This window comes from Myxine glutinosa, chromosome 1, assembly GCF_964187855.1.
Source record: "Myxine glutinosa chromosome 1, kmMyxGlut1.1, whole genome shotgun sequence".
Classification (NCBI taxonomy): Eukaryota; Metazoa; Chordata; class Myxini; order Myxiniformes; family Myxinidae; genus Myxine; species Myxine glutinosa.
Window position 1 is genome coordinate 114,905,522 of NC_136261.1, and position 21,753 is coordinate 114,927,274.

Genomic DNA, 21,753 nt, shown 5'->3' on the forward strand with positions numbered 1-21,753 from the left:
CACACGTCGACCAGAAAACTATGCCTGGCAAAGCAAGACCTTTGACCCCTGACAAACAAACAGGCAATACGGCCATGTTTGTGTGACTTCATAAATCAGACGGCGTATATAAAGCTTCATGTAGACAGTGTTTGAATGGACTGTGGAAGCAAAGCTCAAGCAAGAGAAAACACAGACCTAGGTCGACACCCATTTAGGGATGGCTCGAGCTATAGGTCATCAACAGCAACGGTCTAAATGCTTCGAACAAGTGAAATTAACACAATGTTAAAAACACTTTTTCCTGAGATTAGACTTGAGAGTAAAACAAGTGAGCATGTTTAAACATGTGAACAGTAAAACATGTGAACAGTAAAACATGTGAACAGTAAAACATGTGAACAGTAAAACATGTGAACATGTAAAACATGTGAACATGTAAAACATGTGAACAGTAAAACATGTGAACAGTAAAACATGTGAACAGTAAAACATGTGAACAGTAAAACATGTGAACATGTAAAACATGTGAACATATAAAACATGTGAACATGTGAAACATGTGAACAGTAAAACATGTGAACAGTAAAACATGTGAACATGTAAAACATGTGAACAGTAAAACATGTGAGCAGTAAAACATGTGAACAGTAAAGCATGTGAACAGTAAAACATGTGAACATGTAAAACATGTGAACATGTAAAACATGTGAACAGTAAAACATGTGAACAGTAAAACATGTGAACAGTAAAACATGTGAACATGTAAAACATGTGAACATGTGAAACATGTGAACAGTGAAACATGTGAACAGTAAAACATGTGAACATGTAAAACATGTGAACATGTAAAACGTGAACAGTAAAACATGTGAACAGTAAAACATGTGAACATGTAAAACATGTGAACATGTAAAACATGTGAACAGTAAAACATGTGAACATGTAAAACGTGAACAGTAAAACATGTGAACATGTAAAACGTGAACAGTAAAACATGTGAACAGTAAAACATGTGAACATGTAAAACATGTGAACATGTAAAACATGTGAACAGTAAAACATGTGAACATGTTTAAAGCTGAAAATTTGTATTGAAGACTCTTGCAGTTACCATTGTCATTGTTTTTAACTGAAAATTTCATCCTGCAATGCTTCCTCACATATAACTCATCTCAAACTGTCCGAATAACGACTCATCTTCGTGTAAACCTTTGCAAATCGATGGGACCATTAAACACCGCTCACTTTGGTGGTGGTCTGTGGTACCACCCTGTCTGTGGAGGTCATAGGGAATCCATTATTTAAAAAAATTCTAAAAAAATCTATTTTGTATTTTTTTCCCTTCAGCAAGCTTCAAATGGTTTGATGGGCAATAACCGATGCCTATTTGTCTCACAATAGTGACTGATTGTTTGTTTGGTGGAAATTCTGCTGCTCCACGATCATTTTCAGCTCACCTGGAACGAAGTTCAGGGGAGCTTATGCGATGGCGCGTCGTCCGTCCGTCCGTCCGTCCATCCGTAAACACTGGAAACTTCTTCTCCGAAACCGCTGATGGGATTGCGACCAAATTTGGCACAAATGAAACTTGTTGTGTTGTGAATAAAGTTTGTTCACGGAATCAAAAAAAATCGTGGTCCAAGAGGGTCTACCGGGGGTCAAAGTGCATCCAGGTTTGACCCCCAAAATGGGATTTGCTTTTTTCTCTGAAACTACACACAATTTGAATGAAACTTGACCACAACCTTCATCACCCATGATGTACCAAAGTTTGTTCACGGCGTTAAAAAAAATCGGGCCATGAGGAGTCCGCTGGGGGTTGCCCCCCAAAATAGGTATTTTTTTCTTTGTTTGTTTAAAGTCTTATGATTATGTTAATATGATTCTACATGCTGCCCTGTCTTCTATAAACCATTCAAATTGGTTTAAAATACCATTAGTCAGTGTAGTATACTGTTTATTCCACCAGGTGAGCACCAGGGGTATTGCCCCTGTGTTTTACAACCTTCAGTTGATGCCGCGAGAATATAATATTTTTTCATTTGCCAGTGTCAATCATTCACCATCTTCAGTCTGTGTCTAAACACCTACCTCCTATAGCTCACTCTTTGCTGCCTGGAATCAAATCAGTTTCAGTAGATGGTAGTGGAAGTGTTTTGCATTGCGATTTCTCCTGAATAACGTGGTCTTCCGAGGTGATCGTGCCCTCGACTGTGAGGTATTCAGCCTCAACCTGCAGATATCTTTACCTAAGTCTGCATAAACTCCTCACAACTGTAGAGACCACAGTTTTAAGGGGTGTTGCAAAACATTTTACCTTTTTTCCCCCCGAGGCATGCTTCCTTTGATGCACGTTAAAATAGCCGAGCATAGAATAACGCAAGTGCGCCGCGTTGTTCTGCCCGCGACAAAACCATCACAGCAACTACGACAAGCGAAGAAAAAGTGACGACGTGGACGCAAGGTACGCACACGCCACGTACGCACGCACACGTCATGTCCGAATGCGTGCACAACCGTAATGGGTTCTCGGGGGAAAAAAAGGTAAAATGTTTTGCAACACCCCTTAGAAGCTCCCTATTGATTGGTGGATCAAAGGCATTCACTTGTTGAAGTGTGTGGGAGAACCTGAGATATGTATGTGCAACAATGGCAACAGAAACTTTAAGCTTGGAAAATACACCCTATATTGTGGAAAACAAGTTTCTGGTTTTCGTTCTTTTCCAGCATACCACAACACACTCCGCGATTCCAATCCCTGCATACTAACATTCATCAATAGATAATACATATACACATATATATACAGACCGTATCAAAAAAAAGGTAATCCGAATTCAAGGGGTTAATATGCAAAAGTTATTTATTTTGACAATTTACATGTGGCTTACTAATTAAGAGGATATCCTCAGCTTTCCAATGATACCTTTGATGCATCATTGCTGTCACACATGACCGAGTACATGTTCATTGAAAATGACAAGTTCAAATCGCATTTTTACAAGTTTGGCTAATCGATGCAAGTCAGGATAATTGGTGCAAAATGAACGTCAGATGTGAACTTTTCTCAGGAATGATTGGCCTTTATGCACCCACACCTTCAACATGTCCACCTCCCCTTTCAACACAAAGCTCACAGCGGCAGAGCATGCCCTGAACTGCTCGTCTCGCCATAGCCGGGTCATTGCGCAAAGCATCCACTCCATGTCGAATATGGCCCTGCAATTCGTCAAGATCACGGGGAAGAGTTACGAACACCTTGTTCTTTAAATGTCCCCAAAGGAAATAATCACATGGTGTGAGGTCAGGTGATCTTGGCGGCCATTCCACTGCATGGTTGAGGGCGATGACTCGGTCTCCAAAGAGTTCTCTCAGTCGATCTTGGACAGCGATAAGACGATGTGCTGGGGCGCCGTCTTGGGCCCACCAGAGATATCAGAAGACACCACGAACCTGTCGCTTAAAGTTCTCCTCCAGCTGCGGTAAAACTTCATCATTGATCATCTGCAGATACCTGTTACCATTGACATTCCTTTGAAAGAAAAATGGTCCGAACACCTGACCACTTCCACAAAGTCCCAACCAAACAGTCCACTTTTGTCGATTCATGTTGGTGTCAAAATTAAATTCCGGGGGTTGCCCTGTCGGTGCATATTCAAGAACATTATGGATGTTGACCTTGCCGTCCATGGTGAAAACAGCTTCGTCGCCGATAATGAGATACTGCAGGAAATTGACATCTGCTTCGCAACGTGCTATCAACCATTCGGCAAGCACCAGCCTCCCGGCAAAATCCACTGGCGTAAGTTTTTTTTTTTTTTTTTTTTTTTTTTTTTTTTTGGATACAAGATCGAGGCTCGTGAAAGAGCGAACATTAATCACACAGAAAGACAAACAGACACACAAAACAAATAACATCGGGAGCGGTAGACAAGATGGGGAGAGAGGGGGAAGGACACAAACACAACATTTGAGAGCAGGGACCGAGAGACATGGAGACATCGAGAGAACTGTGGGAGGGAGAGGGCTTTGGGGGGAGGCATGGGAAGGGGGGGGGGGGGGGTGGGAGAGGTATAAAACATATGGACACTGCCAAGACTTCCAGGAAAGAAGTTGGAATTTCAAAGAAGGTGGATCTGGGGTGAATTAGTGGGGGTAGAAAAGATCAAGGTTTTGGATGGGGGAAGATAAGAGATGGTGGTGAACAGCTGTTTTGAAGACCTGGAGGGAGGAGTGTGATTGAAGTGAGTGTGGGAGTTTGTTCCAGAGGCGGGAGAAAAGAGGAATGAAAGAGTGAAGGTGAGCAGAGAGCCGAGATTTCGGCAGTTTAACCATCAGAGGGTGGCTGGCAGATCTTGTGCGACCTGTAGGAATATTTGGGGGACAGAGCACAGAGAGAGCTGGGGGAGCAAGGCCGGAGAGGAGTCGGTAGAAGACCGGTTACGTACAACTTGATGCCGGATGTGAATCCGATATGGATGTTGGTGGAGGTCCAGTCTTGTGATTCGGTTGAATGTTGCCGAAGGCAATCCCATCCCATTTCATCTTGCCCTGGTATCCCGACGATGCTCCAAAACTTGCTGCCTTACTGCTGCAATGTTCATTTCCGATCGTCCAGTGTGCCTCCTACCAGAATTGCCCTTGTTGCGGTTGAGGCTAGTGCCATGCTCTTGGTATTTTCTAACATTCGCCCAGATGGTTTTGGCTGCTGGAGGCTCCCGTTCTGGGAAACGTTCCCTGAACGCATCACAAGTTTCCTGCAAACTTCCAGTTTGGTGAAAGGTTGTAACCACGAAGGTCTGCTGTTCAGTCGTAAGTTGAACCATCTTTTCAATGACTCAGACTGTCTCTAAACCCATACACTGTAGGGCCCATCTTAAATACCCATCTTAAACAAAGGATGAGCAACCGACGATTACCAGACCAGCTTAACAATTTTACATAATCAACTTGGCAGTCGACAAGTAATGCGTCCATTTCAAACTGTCTTGCACCGATTCGCCAAACTTGTAAAAATGCGATTTGAACTTGTCATTTTCAATGAACATGTACTCGGTCATGTGTGACAGCAATGATGCATGAAAAACATCAATGGAAAGCTGAGGATCTCCTCATAATTGGTAAACCACATGTAAATTGTCAAACTAAATAACCTTTGCATATTAACCCCTTGAATTCGGATTACCTTTTTTTTTGATACGCACTGTATATATAATTATATATATATTCTACCACTTATTTATGCTGAAGAAGCCACTTCGTTCATCAATTGTGTTGATGATCTTATTTAATCAAAGCTGCAATGTTAATCAATTAAAGCAAATGGAAGAATAACCAGGTAACCACAGCTTCTGCTTTACCCAACATTATCGTTAGCAGAAAGCCATGGAAGATTTTTGTTGCCCTTCCTGTGGGTATGGAAAAAGTGTAATGGGGTCTGTGTCTCCTACAAGGTCTCGATCTCTCGCTGTCTCTTTTAAAATGATGTTGCAATCCGGATGTTTACGTGCATTAACACAAAAACGCTAAAATCGATCTTGTCGGAATCCGGAGTGGATGTATATGATTGGAAATAGAAATCATCCTGCATTTCTTTGGCTCAATGCCTTTTGGAAGCTTTCCATAATACTGTTCCCATTGGTGATGAAGTAGCTTGGTTAACCTGTCCACGTGTTTTATTTAATGATGGAGCCACACCTATATTCTACACGCTTGTGCAATTACAGACAAAGATCATCTTTAACAAGCAAGAAAATAATTTGTCTAAAAAGGAAAAAGGTGAGAATCAAGAAAAGGAAGAACTGTATGTATTTAAACAAAAAAGGATTGAACAAAACAAAGAACAAACAAAAAAATAAAGAAAGATTGAAAAAAAGTTTGTGTTTTTGTGGTTACGTACAATAAATATCGCCATGAGGAGACCACCGGCACTCAGAAGTTCATCAGGGATAGTGTCCTTGAGGTTCGGGTATTTTATGCTGTGGTCATCGCAGGAGAAGCCTTGTCGAAATGGTCGTATAATGTTCAGCTCCAGAGCCACAAAAGGAAATGAGACTGAGGGTGGGATTGGTGAACAAAGATTAATTAAAATTGAGTAAAATCTTTGGAATGCCAGTCTGCAATCTCCTGCTGGGTAACTCAACAAGGCTCGAAAATTTAATTTAGCTTTTTTTGTGGCTTGTGCCATTTCTGACGGAGCTGACAAAGCAAATTCTTTGCCTTTCTACTCCATGGATAGCCCAGTAGCAAGTCCACTGATTTTAAAATGTACAAACAATAAAGTTGCATTAGCACAGGAGGGGTACTTTTTCACTTTTGGCAACCTCATCTTGAAACGAGCACAACATAGTCATCTGAGCACAATATATTGCACAAAATGTGCATGGAGTGCCATGAATGCCACTGAATTCCACATACAACCGGATTGGACATGTAAGTTCGGACAATCATGTGATCAGTGCAGCACATAATAAAATTGTGGCATCAGGTCAAATTGGAAACGGTTTTGCATAAATGTGGAAAACGGACATCTCGGCTGAGAAAAATGCTCAATTCATGTGTAACTATTAAATGTGGGGAAACCATCAATATCCATTACCACAGTAACATGTTACACAATTCAGTGAGACAAGCAATATGTAGATGCTGGGAGACCAGGTAAACTACCTCTTGTGAGGGTGAATGATAAGTTTCACCCTCGCATGGTAAAGGTGACCTCATCTAATATAGCGGAGGTGGTTTGGGATGTTCTAAATCATTCCCCCACACAATCCTGTCTTGTCTCGTTGTGATTTTCATCTCTTTTGGATGACTCCAAGAACATCTGTGTGACATCAAGTTTGCAAATGATGGAGACATCAAAGCAGTAGTGCTGACATCGTCAAGTACCCTCCCGAATATCCTCTGCAGATCTCCTTGTGGTCGTTATTTACCACATTTTTTGTGGCAACTGCACGTGTGGTACAGCGGATCACCTCCCTTTACTCCCCTACTTTCTTCAATAAAAAGTCCATGTCAACCTTGAACCATCATCATATTTCCTTTCATAATCTCACTAGGCCTTACAAAATGTAAAATGCTTGTTTATTAACTACTGAGGATTTTTCATTTTAAAAGGAAAAAAAAAAAAAATTTGTATTCCTCTTCTCTCGGAACTTGTCTTACTTATTCATGGCAAACCCACGCAGTTTTATTATCACCAGCACAACCTCCACAACCTTTTGTTGACTAAGATGAAATGAAATTCTGGCAGTGTGTGCGATACGTGAGAAGCATAGCAAACGCATTATTTGGGTAAAAGTCGCACAAATTGCTCCCATTGTCCATTTCATATTAACGGGGAAAGGACTCTGTCTTTGGTGTCAAAAGCTCAAACTGGAATACAAACTCTCATTTCCAGCTAATCATGATCAAAGATGGGAGATAAATTGCCCAACTAAAACATTTCTGCCACAACACTTCACCATGCTCTCATACAAGTATTTTTATCTTTATTTGTTGGGGCGAAGGTCATCTTCCACAAAATGCTGTTTTATTAGTCATGGTTGCCACCCAATAATGATTAATATCCGGACAAAATCACGTTTCCGTAAATGCCAAACAAGTCAGTGGGGATTGTAAGATAGATACAAATAAGGAACTTTTGTGCCAGAGGAGGCCATTTGGCCCATCATGCCTGCGCTGCACCAACCCCAGTGTTGCCGATAGACCCCAATATCCCCAAACCCCTTCTATCTCCAATCATTCAGGTATACCTATCGAATTCACCTTGAAATGTATCCGCCCTCTCCACTGCCACTACCTTTTCCGGGTTGACCATTCCATGCATTAACCACTCTCCGACTAAAATCTGATCTAATCTGAGGGCCTTTCACTCACTCACCATAGGCAGGTAGGTGGTCTTTCTGTCTTCTACCGACTCCTCTCCGGCCTTGCACCCCCAGCTCTCTCTGTGCTCTGTCCCCCAAATATTCCTACAGGTCGCACAAGATCTGCCAGCAACCCTCTGATGGTTAAACTGCCGAAATCTCGGCTCTCTGCTCACCTTCACTCTTTCATTCCTCTTTTCTCCCGCCTCTGGAACAAACTCCCTCACTCCCTTCAATCCCACTCCTCTCTCCAGGTCTTTAAAACAGCTGTTCACCACCATCTCTTATCTTCCCCCATCCAAAACCTTGATCTTTTCTACCCCCGCTAATTCACCCCAGATCCACCTTGTTTGAAATTCCAACTTCTTTCCTGGAAGTCCTGGCAGTGTCCATATGTTTTATACCTCTCCCACCGCCCCCTTCCCATGCCCCCCCCCCCCCAAAGCCCTCGCCCTCTCTCAGATCTCTCGATGTCTCCATGTCTCTCGGTCCCTGCTCTCAAATGTTGTGTTTGTGTCCTTCCCCCTCTCTCCCCATCTTGTCTACCGCTCCCGATGTTATATGTTTTATGTGTCGGTTTGTCTTTCTGTGTGATTAATGTTCGCTCTTTCACGAGCCTCGATCTTGTATACAAAAAAAAAAGAAAAGAAAAAAAAAAAGACCTCTGCCTTATGAAACGATCCTAACTCCCATCTTCTTTACTCTCAGGCTATGAACCCTGGTACTAACACTGTCCATTCTGCTAAAAAACAAAACCTCCACCTCACCAATCTTGTCCACAGCCTTCATCATCTTCAACATCTCAATCAAATCCCCTCGTAATCTCCTCCGTTCCAATGTATAAACTCCTGTCTTCTTCAACAGTTCCTCAAAGCTAAGTCTCGCTAGACCTGGAATCAATCTACGTGTACCCTCTCTATGGCAGCTACGCCCCTCCGCAGGTGTGGTGACCGAAGCTATGCACAGTATTCTACATGAGGCCTCCCTAATTTCCTATACAGTGTTAGCACTACCACTTTTGATCTATAATTTATCCCCCTAAGAATACAATCTAAAACCTTGTTTGCTTTACCTATAGTTGATTGACACTATCCTGTATGACCACTCCCAAATCCTTCTCCTCTGTGATAAATATATAAAATTGATCATTCGGAGGGCAAAATGGCCTAATTTACATCATCGCGGTGTCGGCTGGCACGGAAAATCTGAACTTTAGTAAAACAAACAATGAAGTAAAGTTATACATTTTTAACTGCAATGTTGCTGCGCAAAGCAGGCTTTGTGTATTGCAAATAAGCTCATTTGCATATCTGGGACAGTTTTATGATTACATTCGGTCAGGAAGTAAAGGTGGTCAGTTGGGGGGAGGGGGGGGGGGAAATATTATGACGGTATAAATTAAGCATGTTTATTTTAAAATGACCTCACAGTCAGGAGGACACCGCAGAGAGGTTCCTTTTGCCTTGCGTCATGCTTTTTGTTCACTTTGCTTTGCACTTTCCCCCCCTTCTCTCCAGCAGGATGCTCAGGAACAATGGAGCGTGGCTCAGTATAAATCCCAGGAACGCTCTGCCGTTAGGGTCGGTTTGAAAGGGGGAACTGACAGAGTTCCAGCGTGGGAATGTAAAGCATTGCGCTAAAAACCATGGCTCCGAACCACTCACCCAAGAGACAGCACCAACCTTTCATCACACGGCATGACGAATCGTATGCGGCTGCTTCGCTTCAACAGTTATCTTTTACTGCCAGTGTATTGTTTACTCTGGTTGAGGGTATGGTCATCGTAAGGGAACGTGCGATTCAAAAAAAGAGTATCGTTGAGCCATTTGTTTGTTGTGCAATAAATCAATACTTCTTTTGCAATGAATACCGGATATGAAGTTATAAGCAAACTTTTTTTCCCCCAGTTATAATAAAGCTCATAAACTAATGCTCTTGCATGTGATTAAACAAAAACATTGGATTCTTGGATTCATTATTGAGTCGCTTGCATCCTCTTTTGCAAAATGTCAAAGTTAACTGCTTTGGGATAAGAGAACGTAAAATGGTTAACATAATGAAAGCCAGGCCACCGGACGCACGTCACTGGAATTGCTTTCATGCCACGCCAAGCCACAAGCCAGGTGCCCGATGTGTTGCGGGCAGCTCAAATGGACCTCTCTGAACTCATTGGCACGACTGTAATAACAGAGTACCTGAGAGCAAGCAGGTATAGATACAACATTCACATAATTATCATTATTAATTATGTGAAAAGAATAATTTCCCTGAATATGGGACAATAAAGATTTTTTTAAATTATTATTACTAGCAACGGTACCTGCCCTATGGGCGGGGCTTCAATTGGGAGGCCCAAATGAAAAGGCAAAATATCAGAAATGGAAGGCTTTTTATATTTTAAACGATTTATATAAACATCCGTTAAATCATATTACACGCAAATCATCCAAATCTAAACAGTATTTGTAGAATTTCAATAAAAGCCACGTCACTGTTCATATCGGTAAATATTATTCCATAGTTTTTGGAAAAACTGGAAAATTGGAAAATTGGAAAAATTGGAAAGTGGAAAAATTGGGGAAAAAAATTGGAAAAACAATATGGCCTATTTCACTCTAGGGGGTCCCAGGATTACCCACCCTAAATTTCGTTACGATTGGTTCAGCCGTTTTTGCGGCACCTGGGAACAGACGGACAGACGGGCAGACAGACAGACAGACATTTGGTGAATTATAGTAAGATCATTGTTCCCCAACTAGACAATTTGACACAACTGTGGCTTTGTGGGTATACCCTTGAACCAGATTCCTTTATCGAGTAGAAAAAAAATCCATAATACAATTTAAAATTATGTTTTCAACGATGTTCTTGCCTTTTTTGTTTTGTTTTTTTGTATACATCATCTAGGCTCGTGAAAGAGCTAACATTTATCACACAAACAAATCAAACAGACAAACAACAGACAAACAAACATTTCAGGGAATTTGTAATCGAAAGTAGTGAAGCATTAAAAACATTTTTTCAAGATTTTACCCGAAAACATTCCCTCAAGCTTTGGCGTTTAGCACAAGTTTTAATGGGACATATTTTAATGGACATTCTTATGATGTGCACTTCGGAAACTTCACTATAATCCTCTGATTTAATTTAACACCAGCCTTGTACCCAGCTTTTAGGACATGTTGGCAGTGAGTGTTGGTCGAAACCAGGAAGGTAGCCTCAAGGCTAATTCATACCCATAATTGTGTAATAGGCACATGGCAGATCCTACTCCAGTCATTTGGGGGTCCATGCAATCAATGACAAGATTCTGTCTTCTTCACAACCATTCTACTATTCCGTTCTCTCAAAATGAAAACAAATTCTCAAACCTTTCAAAGTATGTTTTCATTCTATTTAAATATTAACATTGTTGAGAAAAATCAACTTCAGTACCAGAAAATTTGAAACAGCACAAAACTCAATTGATTTAGGCGAGCAATGATCTTGACACAGCAAGGAATCGTGATAATGAAGTAGAGCTATAAAGTATATTTACTAAAAGGATAATCGTCCGTCTGTGTGTGTTTGTGTGTGCTCATGTTGCATGCTTCATTCTAAAGCGCCAATTTTGCCCTATTTTCTGCATCTCTCCTTGTTAACCCCCTTGCCCGCATTTCTTCTTCCACCATCTTTAGCCAGGTCTTTCTCGGTCTTCCCCGTCCTCTACTTCCTTCTACATTCATTTCCATCACTCTTCTCAGTCACTCACGGACTCACTGATATAATATTCAGTACCTATTCTAATTGGGGTAGAAAGCTGAAATTATGCACACTGTTGCATCTCAACGCCAATATTCCCAGGAAACATCACAAAACAGTCGGAAAATTCCCGTCAACTAAAATATCCATGAATAAAAGTTGGCCAGTGCAGACTCGCTCTGTTCAATGCAGGTCACATGACCTAAAGCAAGGGAGCTGACCCTTGAACTGGTTCCTAAGCAGGGGTAACAAAAGCACCTCTACTGCCTCTTATTATCCCCACGCTTTTAAAAAAAAAAAGAGGGGTGGGAGAGTTTTGTAATGGGCTCTGTCTGTCTGTCCGTCTGTCCATCTGTCTATCTGTCTGTCTGACTCTGTCTGTCTGTCTGTTCATCCATCACACTATCTCCTCCTAAATGGTTGTGCAGAAATTCACCAAACTTGGTAGCTATGATCACCACATGGCAAGAAGGTATAGGAGCAGTATCATTGTTGGCCGTGGGTGAAAAGGTCAAATTCCGAAAAATGCAAGTACGGGCGGGCACATGTTTAACATTTTAAATGAAACTTAGTATATGCAATCAACATTGGGGGATGCATGAAATATGTAACAATTTTTTGGGATTTGACTCACCCCCTTCCCCCACCCAATATCCGCTCATGGTTCGTCTCCAGGGGGTGGGGACTTAAGGTCACAGGAGTCGAAATGGGAAAAAACGATTTTAACGTAAAATTTGTTATTGCGTCATTCCTGGTGGAACATTTTGTCATCTTTCAAATTTGCTTTAAGTGGGAAGAGTGGGGATTTGCGATGGTGCCCCATCTAGTTTCATAACTTCTGCTGTATTTACATTGAAAATTACTTTACCTGTAAACTTTCCAATAAAGAGCTCTCTCTTATCAATAGTTCTTGATTTACTTGAGTTATTAAAACAGTCCAAGGTGACCAGACTTTATACATTAGAAATGAAGCAATTACAAGTGATGTCTTTGTCTGTCTCTGATCTATGCTGTGCTTAAATATTGATACGTTTTAAATATTGCTAATTACTAAGTAGTTGTAGTAATTAGCAATTCGTTAATTACTACGTAATCGGAGTAATTATAGCATTCTTTAAATATTGCATATTCAATTATATTGCATTTTGTGTCACATGACTTGCCATTTTTTTGGTCATGGTTTAAATACGTTAATTCTGAATATGCAACATTCTTGGTTTGTTTGTTTGGCGTACATGTTATTGTAACCTAGTGCTTTTGAATACAAATATTTCTCATAATCATGTTTCACAAACCACATCATAAAAATACATGTAAAGCTTATATTTATTATGTCTGCACACAGAAGGCATCCGAGTAGTTGCTTGCAGTGAGCAAGCATGTCCCACTGGTAGAATAATGAAAATAGCACGTTGCAAAGCTAAGTCCATTTACCTGAAAGAAAAATTGTGTCCGTTTAATTACAAAGATACCTGTTTTAAAAGCCCTTGTTTCCGGTATTCAGGAAGAAGGTGTGGGAATAGGAGCTTCGTGGTTTGGTTCCAATTGTAACATTTATTATTCTACGACAGCAGGAATTCTTTGGAAGGACATGGGAGGAGAACACAAAATGATATATAATAATACTTCTCGAAGAAATATAAAATATATATAAAAGTAGATGAAAAAAGCACACAAACAACAACAACAACAACAACCACAGCCCCCACAATAACAATTAAGTGTTGTAAAAGATGCTTTTTTGCATGTTTTACTTCATTTGTACATCCTCATTCACACACATGTACAGATAGACAGGCAATGTTTGTGAAGTACAACATGCTGTCTTTTGATTAAACCCATCAGAAAAGCGACCTACAATAATTGAGTGATTAATTGATTAATTGCAAAATTAATACAAATAAATAATAATCGTAAAACAATTAAATTAATCTATCAATCAATTGGCTAATAGCATACCAAAAACACCACTGTTTCATCCAAATCTGCCACTTTTTGAAAATTAATGAATTAGTTAGGTGATTAATTTTAAAATTACATGATTAATAAATAAATCAAACTTACCCTTTATAGCATAATCACTTGGTCATTGTCATGTCCAAATATCAGCATCCTTTCTCAAAAGGTGCCTGAGATAATGCCCAGAAGAGAAAGGAAATAAATAAGTACTTAATAAATCGATAATAATTAAGTAACTAATCAATTAAATTATTAATCAAAAAACAAAAAATACAGTTTTTGCCAAAGCACTTGCTCACTATTGTGTCGAAATTTCAGCTTCCTGGCTCAAAGGATGGCTGAGATATCGCCTGGACAAACAAACAAACAAACAAGAAAGCAAGAAAACAAACAAACAAACAAACAAGAAAGAAACCGGAGTGAAAACTGAGTACTCCCTTTCAGCACGCGTCATTGCCGGGTCCCGTTTGGTGCCCGGCAATGACGTCATGCAGTGCCTGGAGATGGCACATGAAAGGAGCGGTGTACAACAAACAGAGTGAAAACTGAGTGCTCCCTTTCAGCGTGCGTCATTGCCGAGCCCCCTTCGGTGCCCGACAATGATGACATGCAGTGCCTGGAGATGGCACATGAAAGGAGCGGTGTACAACAAACAGAGTGAAAACTGAGTGCTCCCTTTCAGCGTGCGTCATTGCCGAGCCCCCTTCGGTGCCCGACAATGATGACATGCAGTGCCTGGAGATGGCATATGAAAGGAGCGGTGTACAACAAACAGAGTGAAAACTGAGTGCCACTTTGCAACTCTGCATCAAGCAATCAACAAAATGATTGCAACTCATTTGGCTTGTAAAATGCTTTGGTTCTTTCCATGTTAGGGTCCAATTTTTGGTTGGCCGATATATACAGGGGTCAATGATTTTGTTGATTGGTTTCTTCGGATGTTCAATTCGACTTTTTAAAGTTAACTTCATTAAAATGCTAGAATACATTCACTATCCCTGCCAGGGTTTTTCTTTGGGTCTGAGGGGGTAATTCTCAGCATTCACCGAGGGCAAGCAACGTCTCATTATTGTCAATCATTTTCAAACGTAGGCCATTTTTATGATTGCAGTCCTTCAATTTCAGAATGTTACATTGTTCTCGAACTTTTTCTGGCATTGCTCTGAAGTCTAAAGTTTATATATAAATGCTGTGATGATACAATCCCAAAGCCCCGCCTCCCTGTCTCAACACGAGTCTGTTCGCCCCTCCCCTTTCTAAGGACCTCTGATATGGCCCACTCTACGTCTACTGGGTCTAGTGAATTCTAAAGTGTGAGCAGATCATGGGGATCCCATGATCACTTGCCTCAGCATGAAAAAATGCCAATGCAAATGGTCTTCTCCTTAAACATGTTAGGAAGTGCACAAACAATGTTCACGAACAATGACGATTATCCAATGATGACTGTATGTAGCGTTTTGCAATAAATAATACGTGACTTATTATAACAGTGAACACTTTTATAGGAGCATGTTATGGAAATTGTTGCAACCTGCAGGTATTTATATTTAGCAAACGTTATGAAAGGTTTGAAAAAGGAACACTTTGGCTTTCCTCTTTTCTACTGCGTCTGGAACAAACTCCCTCACTCCCTTCAATCCCACTCCTCCCTCCAGGTCTTTAAAACAGCTGTTCATCACCATCTCTTATCTTCCCCCATCCAAAACCTTGATCTTTTCTACCCCCGTTAATTCACCCCAGATCCACTTTTTTTGAAATACCAACTTCTTTCCTGGAGGTCCTTGCAGTGTCCTTGTGTTTTATACCTCCCCCATACATCGCGCCCCCCTTCCCATGCCTCCTCCCCCCAAGCCCTCTCCCTCCCACAGATCTCCTGATGTCCCTGCTCTCAAAGGTTGTGTTCGTGCATCTCCTTCTCGCCCCATCTTGTCTACTGCTCCCCTTATTATATAGCTCCCCTTATTATATACTTTGTGTGTCTGTTTTGATTTTTTGTGTGATAAATGTTCGCTCTTTCACGAGCCTCGATCCTTTAGACAAAAAAAAAAAAAAAAGTTGAGACAAGTAGAGCAAATGATTGCAATCTGCTTTAGGAGCAATCATTTTAGGAACATCAGGAAATATTATGACAAAAAAAGAAATAACCAAGAAAAGCACTGACTAGGCATCCTCCGTCGTGCGAAGTCCTTCCTTGGCACACCTGGGCTCCTCACCACATACAAGGCTTTCATCCGCAGCTCAATGGAATACTGCTCTCCCCTCTGGGCTGGTGCTCCTGCCTCACACCCAGCTCGTCTTCACGCTGTTGAAACCAAAGCATTCAGAATCATTGGAATCTCCCACGATGAAGCTAACTCCAAGGGCCTCTCACTCACTCACCGCAGGCAGGTTGGTGGTCTTTCCGTCTTCTACCGACTCCTCTCTGGCCTTGCACCCCCAGCTCTCTCTGGGCTCTGTCCCGCAAATATTCCTACAGGTCGCACAAGATCTGCCTGCAACCCTCTTATGGTCAAACTGCCAAAATCAAGACTCTCTGCTCACCTTCACTCCTTCATTCCTCTTTTCTCCCGCCTCTGGAACAAACTCCCTCACTCTCTTCAATCCCACTCCACCCTCCAGGTCTTTAAAACAGCTGTTCACCACCATCTCTTATCTTCCCCCATCCAAAACCTTGATCTTTTCTACCCCCGCTAATTTCACCCCAATTCCACTTTTTTGAAATACCAACTTCTGTCCTGGAAGTCCTTGGTGTCCTTGTGTTTTATACTTCTCCCTTCCCATGCCTCCTCCCCCCAAGCCCTCTCCCTTCCACACTTCTCCCTGCTCTCAAATGTTGTGTTTGTGTGCTTCCCCTTCTCTCCCCATCTTGTCTTCCGCTCCCTCTTTTTATATATTTTGTTTGTCTGGTTGATTTGTTTGTGAAGTAAATGTTAGCTCTTTCACGAGCCTTGATTCAGTATTTTTAAAAAAAAGAAAAAAAAAAGCATGTACATTGTAAGTATGATACTGATAAATTACATTTCAAAACTGTAATCAGTGAATAAATTGATAAATTGATATTATAGCGCCAATAACACCAATAACAAAAACAACCTTTAACTGCTGTAAACTACAGTCTGCATGGAATTGTTTTCTTTGAGTTGTTTTAGAATGGAGACAACTTGTCTGTTCTTGGAATCACGTTTATCATATTTGCTGTGAATACTTGCAAGCAATTTTGCTTTTGATAAGTGGTACATATGATGGAGTCAGAGAACCAAAAAGAAGAAACAAAACACTATTTGTTCTTGTTCTCGAATTTCAATCGGTACAAGGCATTGCGTTGAATTCATGTCACTTGTTTGACTTTTTCAGTTCGTTAGCAAGTTTGAATAGGCAAATGAGATTAATAAAACAAATCTGAAGATACTGAGGAATTTCCATCCCAATGCACTTCCAGTGTGTGGAAGTCCCTTTCTACCAATCAGTGGAGGCAGTTGAACAACAATATTCTTGCCGATTCGCTTCAAATTGTAAAGGCCCGAGTTGGATGTCTGGAGGCGGATCAGGTTTCTCCTAAGTCCTGAAGTATTTGCTTCTATTTAAGCTTTGCTTAAAATATCATTAAATGTTTCATAACCTCCGCCACTAAATGTGGGTGGAGGTTATGTTTTCACACCTCTGTCTGTCTGTTTGTCTGTCCGTTTGTCTGTCCGTTTGTGAACAAGATATCTCAAAAAGTTACAGACAGATTCGGACGAAATTTGGCAGAGAGGTTGCATGTGTGACAAGGACGAAATGATTAGATTTTGGTGAAGATCCGGATTCGGATCCGGCTACTAGAATTTTTAAAGTGATTCTTCACCATCGGGAGATAGGGCCAAAACCGATACAAAGCAGGATATCTCAAAAAGTTGTAGACGGATTTGGACGAAACTTGGTGGACAGGTTGGGTGTCTGACAAGGACAAACGGATTCGATTTTGGTGAAGATCTGAATATGGATTCGGATATGAGAATTATTTAATTTTTAAGTGATTCTTCACCATTGGGAGACAGGGCTAAAACCAACATATGTGTGTGGGCCATGGTTGTGTCGGACCTCTGATATGGCCCACTCTTCTTCTACTGGGTCTAACTGGGTCTACTTCTTTGGAGGCCATATAGGGTGTCTCAAAAGGCCAAGTCTAGTCAGTTTAATTTCACAAGATGGCTAGCCAGGCCTAAGTTGTTTTTTGTTTTTTTTTATACGGAATCGAGGCTCGTGTAAGAGCTAATGGAGATGGAGCTGATGTAAGGCGGGTGAAAAGAGGAATGAAGAGTGAAGTTGAGCGAGAGTGAAAGAGAGTTTGGTGAGCAGGGTGGAGTGCCAGACCATATCGAAGGCATGAGATATGTCAAAGGAGACAGATAGCTTCAGAAAGTAGATGTCCAGACAGTCTTTTCGGAGAGACAATATTGCCCGATATTGACCCTAAGGATAGCTGAAAAAGTTATGGATGGATTTGGACGAAACTTGTTGAGCAGGTTGTGTGTGTGACACGGAAGAGTTGATTCAATTTTTGTGAATATTTTGATCCGGATCCAGCAAGTAGAATTTTTAAAGTGATTCTTCACCATTGAGTGATATGGCCAAAAATGATATATAGCAGGGTATCTCAAAAAGTTGTGGATGGAATTTGACGAAACTTGGTGGAGATGTGTGTGTGAAAAGGACTCATCGTTTCGAATTTGGTGAAGATCTGAATATGGATTCGTCTACAATAATTATTTAATTTTTAAGTGAATCTTCACCATTGAGAGATCGGGTGAAAAGCGATATATAACATGATATTTAATAAAGTTATGGACGACTTAGGAATAAACTTGGTGGACGTGTTGGTTTGGTGACAAAAAACAAGTCGATTAGATTTTGGTTGAGGTACGAATCCAGATCCGGCCTATCAGTGGGATACAAAGCGTAAACTGTTCACCAGGCGTAGATGTGCTCTCTACTGAGTGCCGTTCTAGTTTCAAATGTATCCACTCATCATATTGGGGTTTATTACAGGTACGGCCTCATGGTATTGTTGCGTGTATGGGCCAGGGTGGAGCATGGTGGTGTATGATTGTTATCGGAGATGGCACCAAGTTCATGCTGTCAGACTTCACCTTGGAGGGGTACAGCTTTGTGACGATAAGCGTGAGACCACATGCTAATTAATTAATCCATTAATTATAGCCATAAGTAGTCCTATAAGCCTATATAGCTATCTATCTACCCACCTACCCTTTATGATTTTAATTCCCCCCACACTGTGCTCACATTCTAAATTCAATGAACTATCCCTGCCATGCTGCTTGGGCCAAGTTTGGCAAGCGCAGAATTGTTGGAAATTTATTTGATAGTGATATATGGGCATACCGTCGCATGCTGGGTATTGCGAGACTAGGCCTCATTGGCATTTACAAAAAGAAAGTCTGTTTGGTAATTATTGTATCTAACTCCTGCCTCACCGCCAGACGGTTTGCTTCTTGCATTTTTACCCTAAATCGCCTCGTTCTTCTATGAGCCTTGATCTTTCATTAAAAAAAAAATTGCTTTTTAAGAATCCATGGTGCTTTGCCATTTTTGCTTCCAAACTCATTTAGTTATACTAGGGCATGCCCGTACTATATCTATATCTAAAATTATATCCCCCCCCCTCTATTTACATGAAATGGTTTGGTCCAAAGCGAACGGCTTGCGAGTGGTGACAATCCCCCCCCTCTATTTACATGCAATGGTTTGGTCCAAAGCGAACGGCTTCCGGAGTTTGGTAAATAAATCGCCATCGCGTGCACAAACGCGCAGGAAAGCGAATGAATCGCAAATTCGTTTTTATTAGTTGTAAAACATAGTTTAACGCCAACATAGTTTGCAAACGTGAAATAAATGAATACGCTCTCAAATGTGCCATCCGAGGCAGAGTGTGCCCGCCACGTTCGGCACACGCGATAGTTCGCTGCTCTCTGATTGGTTGAATCGTTTTTTGGACATAGCTCGGTAAGTAATTGTCCGATTAATATGAAACCTTGAAAAGGCACATCCTCGGGTCCCCAGCAATATACCTGGCAAGTTAAAAGTATATCGGACCCGTGGTTGTCGAGAAACAGCGGTCACAGACAAACGTACAGACAGAGATTACTGGAATTATAGATAGACTAGGGCATGCCCGTACTATATCTATATCTAAAATTATATCCCCCCCCTCTATTTACATGAAATGGTTTGGTCCAAAGCGAACGGCTTGCGAGTGGTGACAATCCCCCCCCTCTATTTACATGCAATGGTTTGGTCCAAAGCGAACGGCTTCCGGAGTTTGGTAAAGAAATCGCCATCGCGTGCACAAACGCGCAGGAAAGCGAATGAATCGCAAATTCGTTTTTATTAGTTGTAAAACATAGTTTAACGCCAACATAGTTTGCAAACGTGAAATAAATGAATACGCTCTCAAATGTGCCATCCGAGGCAGAGTGTGCCCGCCACGTTCGGCACACGCGATCGTTCGCTGCTCTCTGATTGGTTGAATCGTTTTTTGGACATAGCTCGGTAAGTAATTGTCCGATTAATATGAAACCTTGAAAAGGCACATCCTCGGGTCCCCAGCAATATACCTGGCAAGTTAAAAGTATATCGGACCCGTCGTTGTCGAGAAACAGCGGTCACAGACAAACAAACGTACAGACAGACAGACAGAGATTACTGGAATTATAGATAGACTAGGGCATTGCCCGTACTATATCTATATCTAAAATTATATCCCCCCCCTCTATTTACATGAAATGGTTTGGTCCAAAGCGAACGGCTTGCGAGTACGGTGACAATCCCCCCCCTCTATTTACATGCAATGGTTTGGTCCAAAGCGAACGGCTTCCGGAGTTTGGTAAAGAAATCGCCATCGCGTGCACAAACGCGCAGGAAAGCGAATGAATCGCAAATTCGGTTTTATTAGTTTTAAAACATAGTTTAACGCCAACATAGTTTGCAAACGTGAAATAAATGAATACGCTGTCAAATGTGCCATCCGAGGCAGAGTGTGTCCTCCACGTTCGGCACACGCGATCGTTCGCTGCTCTCTGATTGGTTGAATCGTTTTTTGGACATAGCTCGGTAAGTAATTGTCCGATTAATATGAAACCTTGAAAAGGCACATCCTCGGGTCCCCAGCAATATACCTGGCAAGTTAAAAGTATATCGGACCCGTGGTTGTCGAGAAACAGCGGTCACAGACAAACAAACGTACAGACGTACAGACGTACAGACAGAGATTACTGGAATTATAGATAGATAACAGTTATACTTTTAGTCGTTGGGTACCCTTCTTGGATTGAAGCTGAATGATCAATTAAGCTGTTTACATTTTTGCTTTGATATTTCAATTTTCATTGCCTTGCTTTTGATGTGAATACTCCATGATATGATTGAATTGTAGTCTCATCATTATTAGGTAAGTACAAAACTGTATTCCACAAGGTGTGGCCACTTTTTGCCTACTGTACTGTTAATGTTTGGCCAAAAAACACTGAAGCTACTAGGTAATGACAGAATGAAGCAGGTATTTGCTTTTTTATAATATGCATGTAATCATGTCACACATCATTAAGAACCTGTCCTTACAGATGGTGTAATTCCCCCAGAATTGGTGTATTTTAGTATGTCTTGTAATACCCCCTCCTACCAGGAGTGGCGCTATGACACATACGTGCGTATATATTGTTGCGGATCTTGAGCCCATCGACGTACTAAGGGGGGTTAAACCTTTCTCCCCCTCGAGCTTCGAGTCCACGAGGCCGCTACCCACTTTACACTTGTGGGGGCGGATTGCAGAGCAATTCCAGCCGCCAACCCCGCAACGAGCGCACGGAAGGGTTTCTGGTCAAATACCCAAGTACCTTCGATACACACACCGCCACGAGGATGGGGGCTGAACCTCAAACGAGTCACGCTGGGTTGATACACGCCAAACGAGTCACGCCTTTCAGGGCATGAGAGTAAAAAACATCTCATTTCAGGGCATGAGAGTAACAATACAAGTGTCTAAAAAACGATTGACATCTACTACTCTGTTGACAAAAAGTAAAGAGGATTAGAAATGACTGCAGACATTGAAGGAAAGTGAAAAAGCTGTTTTTTGTTTAAACCTAATAAAGACTAAAATTTTGTCAACTGAGAAGATCGATCTGTTCAGGTTACGAGACGA

At 41.4% G+C, this 21,753-nt stretch overlaps 1 protein-coding gene across 1 annotated transcript in view; it reads right to left on the bottom strand.

Annotated features, from left to right (window-relative positions):
* Positions 1 to 21,753, bottom strand: part of LOC137427741 (phospholipid phosphatase 3) — a 73,350-nt gene that overhangs the window by 41,630 nt on the left and 9,967 nt on the right. Inside the window, exon 2 of the mRNA XM_068117447.2 lies at positions 5,882 to 6,036. Within this exon, the coding sequence (XP_067973548.1) occupies positions 5,882 to 6,036 (155 nt within the window). The remainder of the gene's footprint in view (positions 1 to 5,881; positions 6,037 to 21,753) is intronic.